Here is a 12,969-nt window from a genome sequence, read left to right as displayed (position 1 = left end):
GCGGACAGAAGTACAACCTCTGGTTTTGATCAGCCTCTATAGATCGCATTACAGAAAAAAATCCATAACAAAATTGTACATTTATTTTAAGTAAGGCTCAGGCTAGAGTAACAGGATGTCGCCACCTGAGTGCACCAAACCAGTCCATTCCCAGTTCTCTAAGCTCGATAGCTGCACCCGGACATAAATTATCCCGATATCTGTTCAGAGTCAGGCCTTCAGTTTTTCCTCTGATGGGTAAATAATTGCTCTCAGCTCCGGGGTCTTGCCACTTAGAGCCAGTTTTGGGAATAAGGATAGTGATGTCAGTAGAATTTGGGGGGAGAATCTCAGGGATTTTGGAGGCTGGTAACTGACAGATATTTAGGACTTCTTCCGAGAAAGCCTCGTGCATCAAGCTTAAAAGTGAACTTCAGGCTGCTCTTGGAGGAAGTTGTACAATCGTCCTGTAATAAGCAGACTACGGGATTCTGTAGCTTATGAACTTTCACATCTATTTAGCAGAAACCTTCAATGCAATGAATTACCACAATCTAAGCAATTCGTCAGTAGCAAACCAATGACAGCTGTCAGGACCTTCTTCCAAAAACAGGACAGAGTTGGCACATTTAATGAGAAGCATTCATGTGGTACATGCCCTTCGCTTGAGTAGTGACTAGGTATCGTTTCTGAACGCATCATAGTGACCACTGATAGGGAAGGGTAAGAACAGGGACCAGTCAATGTGTTCTGGATTTTGCAGGATTTAAAAAGGCTGATTCTGCTTCTAAGCATGTATAGGTATATCAGAAACGAGGAATGTCATTTATTTTATCCCAGTTGGCTCCTCCTGCTTAATTTGGCAACTAGTACCGTGAGGCTTCTTTCACAATGACTTGAGGTTATACCCTCCTCCCCCCATTTTTAATCTCTTTCACTACAAAATGAAAAACAGTGCCCCCCCCCCCACTATGAAGCGATGAGATCCTGGGGAGACCACCACCATGCACCTCCTGGACCCCAGAAAGAAGCTCCATTTGTGCCACTGGTGATGGGGACACTAGATGCTATCTGTAAACTCACTCCATGCCAAGCACCAGGGGCGTATCTGCGTGGGGCCACAGGGGCCTGGGCCCCCGCAGATTTCGCCCTGGACCCCCCTACCACCGACCCTCTCCACCTCCCTCCCACCACCAACCCGTCGCCGATCTTTGCTGGCGGGGGACCCCAAGCCCCCGCCAGCCGAAGTCCTCTCTTCCATGCAGGATGCAAGTTGCAACGCTTCCTGTTCTTCTGAGTCTGACGTCCTGCACGTACAACGTGCAGGACATCAGACTCAGAAGAACAGGAAGCATTGCAACTTGCAGCCTGCATGGAAGAGAGGACTTCGGCTGGCGGGGGGTTGGGGTCCCCCGCCAGCAAAGGTAAGTGACAGCAGCGGGGGAGGGGGTGGAGAGTGTCATTGGTGGCGAGGGGGGTCTGGCAGTTGCGGGGGGTCCGGAAATGGCGGGGGGGGGATCGGTGGCGCCGGGGGGGGGGGCTAAAATGTGCCCCCTCCCTCTGGCTCTGGCCCCCCCTACCGCCAGAGTCCAGATACGCCCCTGCCAAGCACCCCATGCTAATAATGGGCTAGAATTTCAAAAACCCACCGAGAGGATTGTGAAAAATTACAAGAGGACCTTACGAGACTGGGAGATTGCGCATTTAAGTGGCAGATGACGTTTTATGTGAGCAAGTGCAAAGCGATGCATGTGGGAAAGAGGAACCCGAATTATAGCTACATCATGCAAGGTTCCACGTTAGGAGTCACGGACCAAGAAAGGGATCTAAGCGTCGTCGTCGATGATACGTTGAAACCTTCTGCTCAGTGTGCTGCTGCGGCTAAGAAAGCAAATAGAATGTTAGGTATTATTAGGAAAGGAATGGAAAACAAAAATGAGGATGTTATAATGCCTTTGTATCGCTCCATGGTGCGATCGCACCTCGAATATTGTGTTCAATTCCGGTCGCCGTATCTCAAAAAAGATATAGTGGAATTAGAAAAGGTGCAGAGAAGGGCGACGAAAATGATAAAGGGGATGGGACGACTTCCCAATGAGGAAAGGCTAAAGCGGCTAGGGTTCTTCAGCTTGGAGAAAAGGCGGCTGAGGGGAGATATGATACAGGTCTGTAAAATAATGAGTGGAGTTGAATGGGTAGATGTGAAGCGTCTGTTTACGCTTTCCAAAAATACTAGGACTAGGAGGCATGCGATGAAGCTACAAAGTAGTAAATTTAAAATGAATCAGAGAAAATATTTCTTCACTCAACGTGTAATTAAACTCTGGAATTTGTTGCCAGAGAATGTGGTAAAGGTGGTTAGCTTAGCGGAGTTTAAAAAAGGTTTGGACGGCTTCCTAAAGGAAAAGTCCATAGGCCATTATTAAATTGGACTTAGGGAAAATATTTCTGAGATAAGCAGCATAAAATGTTTTGTACTTTTTTGGGATCTTGCCAGGTACTTGTAACTTGGATTGGCCACTGTTGGAAACGGGATGCTGGGCTCGATGGACCTTTGGTCTGTCCCAGTATGGCAATACTTACGTTGGGTGCAAAGACCATGTGTTAAAACACTACAAGCTACATAATCTGAAAATTGAAAACGTATGTTGTCCCATTATAGCAGTAATCTCATTTCTTGCAGTGTGTAACTCACACAGAAATAGCAGCTCACCACATTCTTGCTGTTTTTGCCAAGCAGCCAGCGTGCAGGCAGACTGGATTCCCATGGGTGTCATGTTCAGGGCTACGGATTACTTAGAAACCTTGTAAGCCAGTGTGTGAAACCCTCACCCCCCACCCCATGTGTCTGGTGCTTTTAAGCCTGAACAGGCAGCATTCAGGGGTTACCTCATGATTGTGTTGATGTCCCACAGCAATGGCGGCTGAGGCCTGAGCCTGGAGCTGAGTCTTTACCTGCAGGGTTAAAAGAGAGAATCAAGTCACTTGCAGGATCAAAGCATGAAGCTCTGGGTGACTAGCCAGCCTCACACTTCCAAGCTCCCTTAACATTCTCTGAACTGTGCGGTGCCATGAAGTGCATCTGGGCACCCCGAAGCCAGGAGACATGGGCCAACTTAGGTTTGATATCCTCAGAGCAGCCAGGCTGGGAGGACATTGCAAAACGCATTCCACACGCAAAGGATCTGACTGGTTCCATCAGGGTGAGCGACGTCATCAGTAATATGGACCAATCAACACATATGAGGTCATTTGCCCCTCTTTTCATCATGACCCCTCTTAGATATGCTGTGAGGCAGCACAGTACAAGAATTTCAGAAATCACAAGTTAAAATTAAATATCAGCGTATTAGCACTTGTCATGTGACCTTGACGAATGCTGTCCGGTACAGGGGTGCTGAACTTCATTACTTGTCTACCCCCAGGACAATAAGATTTGCACCATAACTTTTTAAAATTATTATTAAAGATGCAAACCTATGCATGAAGTAGTTATGAAAGTATTTTACAAATAACAGCTCATGTAGTATGAGAATTGATATGATAAAGCCCCCCCCCCCCCCAACCCACTGAAATGATTTCTCCAAGAAATAGAGATACCGGTAACATCCTCGACTGCTCATTCTGCATAATATCTCCTTGAGGCGGAGGACAGAAACGGATTGTTTCATGGTTCTGTTGGGGAAATATTTTGCGGAAGTCTTGGTTTTGTTTTATTACGTTAGATCTGATTTGTGTCATACAGGAATCTTCCGAGGCCATAATGAGACATTTCTCCCAGAACTAAAGAAGTCAACTTTTCAGGATGTGCCTGGCCCACAAAAAAAGAAAAAAAAAATCAACATGTCCACTGAAAATGCAATGTGGAAAGGATACCACAGAAAGAAATTATTAGGGGACACACACACAGATCTCATAAACTGCTTTTTGTTCCTTGGAAAGTAACCAGAAAAAAAATATTAATAATGGGCAGCTATGAGGTGAAAGTTCATCTTGGCTACTCTGTGGTTCTTCCGCTCCCCCAAGCCCCTGATATGCCAAGATGGCACTTACATCACCCACTAACTTATCATGCAGGAGGGGGGGGGGGGCGTCTCCAGCGCTCAGTTCAAGGTGGTGTCACGTCTGCTCTGTCAGCACAGCACAGAACAAACACGTACGCAAGTGACTCAGCCTCCAGCCTTTCTTCCTTCACCCTCCCAAAGCAAAGTTCATCAGAAGGGAAACTGAACTGTGGCATCTCATTACATCAACCCTGCTTCCAACTCTTCCCAAGCCTGTCCAGCTCTATTCTGTCACCAGCAGCTGCCGTCCCCTCACCCCATCACAGACATCAGCCGGAGCGGTCACCCTGCCTGTTCCCACTAGGCAACTCTGAGCAGCTGCTGCAACAACCCAGCTTCAAATCTGGAACAAGTTCACGCATTTCTTACAAAAGAAAGATTCAGTAATACAAACGCCTTTATTAACCAGCTCAAGGTCATACTAGACTAGGTTGAAAAATCTTCCAGAACACCAAAAATTAAAATTAATTCATTAAATGCAGTGACCTTTTGGCCAAGTGCAGGACTGAATTAACCATTAGGCAGTTGCCTAGGGCATCGGCTTTGAGGGGGGGGGGCAAAGTGCAGCTGCAGGCAAAGCAAAACAAAAATAAACAATAGATGCTGATATGCACAGTGTGTGGGGGGGGGGGGGAGTAATTAGGGGCTTGAAAATTAATTGAATGAGGGGGGCATGTAAAGCTGAAGGTTCGCCTGGGGTACCTCACCCTTGCACTACCCTGGCCAACTGCCCCAATAAAGGCAACATCACTCATACAGGAACGTTTACTTTGGGTCTTCTTCCATCTCAACTCCAGAGAACCTGCCACACCCAAGAACCAGCCGCACCCAGTGGAAATGTTCTAGTGCCAGTCCAGAACCAGCCTGTATCACCCAATCCAGTGGGGGGCATCTGCCACTGCATGAAAAGCTTCCAGATCAGCCCCTGCCACACCCAATCCTCAAACCTGTCCACCCCCCCCCCCCCCAAACACTGAGTACATTGTAGATTGCAAAATTAGGGAGGCCAGACCCTGTGCTCTGAATCTGCTTGCAGAGGCTGCATTTGGGATAGGAGGAGGGGGTGTCATGTGCCACCATGTAGCTCGCTGCTGGGCTTGTAGACCCTCTATCCTAGAAGGAAAGATGTGGCCCAATGGTTAGACCAGCAGGGCTAAGAACCAGGAAAGTAAGGACTCAACTGCCGTTGATGCTCCCTGTGATCATGGGTAAGTCACTTAACTCTCCGGTAGTCTCAGACAGAAAAACAGATTATGAGGGGACAGAGAAATACCTACTGCACCTGAATGTAACTCTGCTTGGAGAAAAGTAGGAGCCAATCCAAATCCCCTTTCTACACCTCATCAATTCCTTCATCTCGGTGGTCTTAAAAGCTGTGGGTTCTCTGCTGCCATTTGGATTGCAGCAGTGCATGGGACAAGTACAAGGGGATCCATTCCTGCCCCTGAAGTGGCCACTTCGAGGGATCAGCAGCACAAGGCAGAAATGAGTGGGGTTTGCTCCTGCCCTCGAACAGGGCTTCAACTAAGGTAATCCCGCAGAGGGACTACGGGTGATTGGGTGGGAAGGAAAGGGGTTAAAGGAAACTGATTGAAGGAGGGGGGGGGGGGGGGGGGAAGACAGCTTCATTTATGGTTTTGGTTTCTACCAAATCCCAGCGGCCAATTTTGGTCGCAGATTCAGTTTCAGTAGAAACCAAAGGCCCTGGGTTCAGTCGGGCTCTACCCTAGGCAAATGCCCAGGTCCTGCTTTTACTTCAATCAGAATCAGCCTCTACTCAGCCACGGTGTTGTGAGACTTATTTTCTCCTGATTTTAGATCCCAACTAGCTTCATCCCACTTGGTCTGGGGCCTACAAGACTAGAGCAAGACTACTGTAATGGAATTTATGCAGGATGCAAAGAACAAATCCTAAAGAAACTTCAAACCGCTCAAAACACGGCAGCCAGGCTTATATTTGGTAAAACGCGATTTGAAAGTGATAAACAACTCCGTGAAAAACTACATTGGCTCCCAATCAAAGAATGCATTGCCTTCAAAATCTGCACCCTAGTTCATAAAATAATCTTTGGCGACGCCCTGAGATACATGACAGACCTCATAGACCTACCAACCAGAAACACATTCAAATCATTGCGAACATACCTAAATCTCCACTACCCAAGCTGCAAAGGACTTAAATACAAATCAACTTACGCATCCAGCTTCTCCTACATAAGCACACAACTGTGGAACGCATTACCGAAAGCCGTGAAAACAACATACGGCTATCTAAACTTCCAGAAATCACTAAAAAAAAAACTTACTTGTTTCGAAAGGCATGCACTATCAATCCAACCTAAATGCTTAAACTATGCAACACATCAAAACTAAAGAACGTAATGGTCATAACTCAACCCTTCCGCTTTAAGATACCCTAATTACGACTGTTCCACGAGAACCCACTTTGTATTTGTTCTCACCGGAGTCCGCGAATGCCTCTCCGGTACTATGTAAGCCACATTGAGCCTGCAAATAGGTGGGAAAATGAGAGATATAAATGCAACAAATAAATAAAAAAATAACAGTCCCAAGTCCAGACATTAAACACCATCCCTGAGCAATGACTGGAACCCCAGCATCCCCAGTCCCAACCAGCCAGAGGTCCAGTAACTTGTGCTGCATCCTCGACACTCAGGCTTTCGTACTGCCTGCAACACTTGCTTCTGTCCTTAACAAAGTCCGGTCCTATCCAGGCAATTTTCTTTGATCTCTGTGCAGCATTTGAGTTGGTGGACTGCGACCTGCTGCTCGTTCAGCTTCAATAACTGGGAGTTACTGGTGCTGTGTTGCACTGGTTCCATTCATTTCTTACCAATCGCTTCTTTCACATTTTCTTCAATAATGCAGTTTCGACTGATAAGGCTTTAACCTGTGGAGCATCGCAGGGTTCCGTACTTTCTCCTCTTTTGGCCAATATTTTCTTGAGTCCTCTCGCTACGTTTATTCAAGACTTTAATATCTCTTTTCATATGTATGAAAGGAGAAGGTTATGATTTAGTATGCATGGATGGAATGTATGTGCATTCCACAGTTGTGTGCTTATGTAGGAGACGCTGGATGCGTAAGTTGATTTGTATTTAAGTCCGTGGAGGAGTGGCCTAGTGGTTAGGGTGGTGGGCTTTGGTCCTGGGGAACTGAGGAACTGAGTTCGATTCCCACTTCAGGCACAGGCAGCTCCTTGTGACTCTGGGCAAGTCACTTAACCCTCCATTGCCCCATGTAAGCCGCATTGAGCCTGCCATGAGTGGGAAAGCGCAGGGTACAAATGTAACAAAAATAAAATAGATACTATTGGACATTCTACATGGAATGTTGCTATTCCATGTAGAAGGCTGCTCAGGCTTCTGTTTCTGTGAGTCTGACATCCTGCACGTATGTGCAGGATGTCAGACTCACAGAAGCAGAAGCCTGCGCGGCCACATTGGTGATTTGCGAGGGCCGACTTCTACATGGAATGGAATGTTGCTAGTGGAATAGCAACATTCCATGTAGAATCTCAAATAGTAGCAACAGTGGAGGAGTGGCCTAGTGGTTAGGGCGGTGGACTTTGGTCCTGAGGAACTGAGTTCGATTCCCACTTCAGGCACAGGCAGCTCCTTGTGACTCTGGGCAAGTCACTTAACCCTCCATTGCCCCATGTAAGCCGCATTGAGCCTGCCATGAGTGGGAAAGCGCAGGGTACAAATGTAACAAAAATTAAAAAAAGATATAGAGGATGAGAAGGTAAAATCCAGTAGTTGTTTTTATATATAGGTTTTGATACTATTAAATAATTTAGAGTAAATAACGTGTAGATACTTAATGGGGGAAGAATGATATTTTGTTACTCTATAAGGTCAATCCACTTAATCTAGATTTACTGCCTCTTCAGCGTTGCCCAATGGCTCAGACCATGACAAGATGGTGGCCCGTTGGCTCTCTGGTCATCTTACGCCACCTACTGACTCTTTATTGTTGTTCGATACCGTAATTGTTCCGGTCCCGGGTGCTTCTTGACTCTAGTTTCTCTTCTGAACCTCAGGTATCAGTGTTTTGTTAGTCAGTTTTTCTTGCTGGGTCAATTACGGTCGGTCCGTTCACCTTTTGACTACGATACATTTCACTCGTTAATCTTGTCTGTTTATGATAAGATTATTGCAATATTGTTTCTTTGGGGATTTCTAAGTCTTTGATTAAGAGGCTTCAGTCCTTGCAAAATACAGCCATTCATCTTCTTTGTCATTTACGGAAATCTGATGACGTCACGTCCATCTTGAAGAATCTCTATTGGTTACCTGTTGCACTTCGCATTCAGTTTAAAGCTCTGCTCCTGACTTTTAAGGCTTGCCCTCTCTGTCCTCTTTCACTATCCCTTACTCCCAGCATGGGTCCTATGCTCTATTACTGACCATTGTTTTGTTCTGCCAGGGCCCCCCCCCCCCCGCATGCCTCAAATGGAGAAAACCGGTCAAGGCACATTTTTCTTTGTTGCCCCTTATTTAAGGAATTCTCTGCCTCTTACTTTATGTAGTGAACTTATGTTAAAGAAATTTAAATCCTCACTCAAAGCCTGGCTGTTTCAGCAGGCCTGCGAAGGCCTGTGGCGTCCGGCGTAATGCCGTGCTAATGCCCGACTGTGGGTCTCTGTGTTTCATGTGCCTGGTTTCTTTCCTATGATCTATTGTAGTTCCTTTCTTTTGCCTTTTTTTTTGTCATTTTATTGGTTCGTTAAACGCTTTGCCCTGTCAGATAAAGCAGTATTATCAAGTGTCTTCCAGTATCCAAAAAAAGCTCAGCAGCCCAAGTGCCCTGTTTACTAAGCTGCGCTAGAGGCTTGCTAGCGTTTTTACTGTGTGCTAAACACTGGAATCACCCATAGGAATATATGGGTGTCTGTAGCGTTTAGCATGTGCTAAATTTTAGGACATGCTAAAAATGTTAATGCACCTTAGCAGTGGCGTTCTTTGGTCGGTTGCCACCTGAGGCGGATCGCCCCCCCCCCCTGCTGGGAACAGCCACGCGGCTGTTGGCTCCGCTGGTTCCCTGCACCCCTCCTGCCCACGGACCGCACCCACCGCCCCTCCCTCGGTATGCCACCGCACCTTAGTAAACAGGGCTCTAAGTTTTCAGCTGAAAATCCATCTTCATTTAGGAGCTTAAAAGTGATGTTAATAAATTTAGGCTGCCGTTTGCCTAGTGCCCCCCCATTACCCACTTTTTAGTGAAATTTTGAGAACTGTAGGCACTAGTCCTAGTACATAACTCTCAAACTTAGGCCATAAATACGTTGAATGTGCATCAGGGGCACTGGCCCAGCTTTTAATTTTCAGGTTTGAGGGAGAAATGGGAGTTGCTGCATTTCTAAGTAACCATAACTCACACATCTGCCACATAGATCAGGCACCTCCCAAGCATCCACTTGCCCCATTCCTGGAAGAAGAAACAGCCTGTGCAGGTCCTGTTATTCCCTGGGAAGCTCCATCTGGAAACAACCCAGACAGCCTGATGACTATGCATGAAACAGCTGGATGCACTTATGCCCCACGTTCAGTGCAGATGTTCAGAAAATCCGATGGACTGACTTGGGGGGGAGGCAAGGGAAAGGTTTGCGGAGCACTAGACCCTACTGTCCTATCCAGGAAGGATTAGTGTAGGGTGTGAGGGGACATTGGTGCCCAGATTCTAACTTATTTTCACAAACAGTACTTCCTTAATATTTCATTCCTTTTATTGAATGTAATCATGAATCTAACAACAATCACCTATGGGAACTCACTCATCCAAACCTTTCACTTCCCCACGCATGCAATCACAGATTCTGACAACAGACTTATCACATTATCTTCCCCACAGCACTGAGTGTAAAAGCTTTTAGCAGGGGCTTTCCAGTATCAGACCCATCTACCCCACTTGCCCATTTTCTGCTCTTAGGGGTAGGGACTTCTTATATCTCTCTGAAGAATCACAAGCGCAGACTGAGAGGACCATCACTATTTTAGATGCCACTGTACAGTGCTGTGTACACTCTCTGCGCGCCACCCGTCCCAGGACCCTGCGGCTACTCACCAGGTAGGCGGGGCTCGCCACGAAGGCCCCCAGAGCCCCGGCCACGGCTCCAGCCGCCACCGTGCCCCCGGGCTGCTCAGTCAGCCCCACGTCCTCGGCGTGGGAGTACAGGAAGAAGCGGACCCCGTTCATCAGCCCCTGGTACAGCAGCCCGGCCGTCAGCCCCTTCTGCAGCCCCCGGAGCCCGTCCGCCTGCCCCACGGCCAGCGCCGCCTGCAACACCCCCCGGTAGTGCCGGGGGTAGGAGCCCCGGGATCGCAGCTCGCCCTGCAGCTGCAGCCGCGTCTTCACCACCTCCAGCGGGTTGGTGAACACACAGGCCAGGCAACAGGCCGAGGCCCCCAGCACCAAGTCCACGGGCGGAGGGATGGACATGGCCGGGGGGGCCGCCATGGATGGAGGTCCGGGGTTACAGAGCGAAGGGCGATCGCCGCACGGACGAGACACAAGATCCACAGATACACGGCGGGCTCCTGGGCAGCGGCTCCCGCGCTCTAGGCGCTGACCACGCCCACGACCACGCCCTCCTACCAATCAGCGGCGCCCCTGCGCTCCACACCTCCGACGCTGCCGCTGCTCATTTGCATCTGGGGGAAAGTTCAAGGGAGGGGAGGAGACTGTCCAGCTGATGAGGTCAAGGGGCAGCTTAGATCGTCTGATGATCATGTGTATAAGACGCTCTTGTTTTCCGAGTACGTGGCCTAAAAAGTAGAAGGCGACAGCTTTGCTGACTCCCCCCCCCCTGTGAACAATGTAAATGGCTTGAACCGCATATAAGAAAATGAACTGGAACTCCAGTAATTGGGAATGGGCAGACTTTTATGGTCTGTGCCTTGGAAAAAAAGCAAGGACAAATCAAGAATAGTAGGATCATATACCTTATGATATCAGTTTATCTTGTGGAGGAGTGGCCTAGTGGTTAGGGTGGTGGACTTTGGTCCTGGGGAACTGAGGAACTGAGTTTGATTCCCACTTCAGGCACAGGCAGCTCCTTGTGACTCTGGGCAAGTCACTTAACCCTCCATTGCCCCATGTAAGCCGCATTGAGACTGCCATGAGTGGGAAAGCGCAGGGTACAAATGTAACAAAAGTAAAATAGATACTATTGGAGATTCTACATGGAATGTTGCTTCTACTATTGGAGATTCTACATGGAATGTTGCTACTGTTGAGATTCTGTTGCTACTATTGGAGATTCTACATGGAATGTTGCTACTATTGGAGATTCTACATGGAATGTTGCTATTCCACTAGCAACATTCCATGTAGAAGGCTGCGCAGGCTTCTGTTTCTGTGAGTCTGACGTCCTGCACGTACGTGCAGGACGTCAGACTCACAGAAGCAGAAGTCTGCGCGGCCACATTGGTGATCTGCAAGGGCCGACTTCTACATGGAATAGCAACATTCCATGTAGAATCTCAAATAGTAGCAACAGTGGAGGAGTGGCCTAGTGCTTAGGGTGGTGGACTTTGGTCCTGGGGAACTGAGGAACTGAGTTCGATTCCCACTTCAGGCACAGGCAGCTCCTTGTGACTCTGGGCAAGTCACTTAACCCTCCATTGCCCCCATGTAAGCCACATTAAGCCTGCCATGAGTGGGAAAGCGCGGGGTACAAATGTAACAAAAAAAAAATAAGAATATAAGCGTTGGCGTACTGGGACAGACCAAGGGTCTATCAAGCCCAGTAGCCAATGCAGGTCACAAGTAGCCAGATCCCAGAACAGAGCAGATGCTGCTTATCATAGAAATGAGCACTGGATTTTCCCACGTTCATCTTAATAACAGCTTATAAATTATTCAAACCAGTTTCTCATACCAACCTACAAGCAATGGAATTCCCTCCCAAAGTCAATTAGGCATGTTTCTGATCACCTAAATTGTTGAAAGCATGTTTATTTAGTGAATTCCTTGCCACTGTTGACTATTGCAATTCTCTTAGCTACTTTGTTATTTTTGCATGAGTCGTTCTGCTGCTATGAAGTTCTACCTCTTATTGTCTTTCACTTTTGTTTAATCTTTATTGTACTTTGCTTTACATTTTGATTAAGCCACATTAAACCCAAACTTGTTTGGGATAATATAGGGTATAAATAGATAAATAATAAATAAATCTACTCTCAGCTGTCTTTTGTCCAAGCTGAAGAGCCCTAGCCGCTTTAGCCTTTCCTCGTGGGGAAATCGACCCATCCCCCTTTATCATTTTCATCGCCCTTCTCTGCACCTTTTCTAATTCCGTTATATCTTTTTTGAGATGTGGTGACCAGAATTGTGCGGTCGCACCATGGAGCGATACAAAGGCATTATAACGTCCTCATTTTTGTTTTCCATTCCTTTCCTAATTATACCTAACATTCTATTTGCTTTCTTAGCCACCGCACATTCAGCGGAGGGTTTCAATGTATCATCAACGATGATGCCTAGATCCCTTTCCTGGTTTGTGACTCCTAATGTGGAACCTTGCACAATGGGTCATCTTTCCCACATGCATCGCTTTGAACTTGATCACATTAAACGTCATCTGTCATTTAGACGCCTAGTCTCTCAGTCTCATAAGGTCCTCTTGTAATTTTTCACAATCCTCTTGCAATTGAACAACTTTGAATATCTTCGTGTTGTCAGCGAATTTAATTACCTCACTAGTGACTGCCATCTCTAGATCATTTATTAATACGTTAAAAAGCAGTGGTCCCAGCACAGACCCCTGGGGAACCCCACTATCTACCCTTCAGAATACTGACCACTGGGTAGACTGAATGGACCGTGCAGGACTTTATCTGCTGTCATCTACTGTGTTATATATAACTCAGGCTCTCTGCCTCTTCTGATGTGCATAGAAGGC

General features: G+C 47.2%; 1 protein-coding gene across 2 annotated transcripts in view; it reads right to left on the bottom strand.

Annotated features, from left to right (window-relative positions):
• SLC25A34 (solute carrier family 25 member 34) overlaps positions 1-10,617 on the bottom strand; it is a 29,274-nt gene extending 18,657 nt beyond the window's left edge. Inside the window, exons 1-2 of one of the 2 annotated variants that reach the window (XM_030222622.1) lie at positions 10,131-10,617; positions 2,869-2,934 (exon numbers count right to left, since the gene is read on the bottom strand). In XM_030222622.1, the coding sequence (XP_030078482.1) occupies positions 2,869-2,934; positions 10,131-10,523 (459 nt within the window). In that variant the 5' untranslated portion in view covers positions 10,524-10,617. The remainder of the gene's footprint in view (positions 1-2,868; positions 2,935-10,130) is intronic. The other variant, XM_030222621.1, reaches the window with a different exon arrangement.
• Between the last annotated feature and the right edge of the window lie 2,352 nt (positions 10,618-12,969).

The sequence above is a fragment of the Microcaecilia unicolor genome, chromosome 13 (assembly GCF_901765095.1).
Source record: "Microcaecilia unicolor chromosome 13, aMicUni1.1, whole genome shotgun sequence".
In the NCBI taxonomy this organism is placed as follows: domain Eukaryota; kingdom Metazoa; phylum Chordata; class Amphibia; order Gymnophiona; family Siphonopidae; genus Microcaecilia; species Microcaecilia unicolor.
This window is presented reverse-complemented; position numbering and strand designations above follow the sequence as displayed.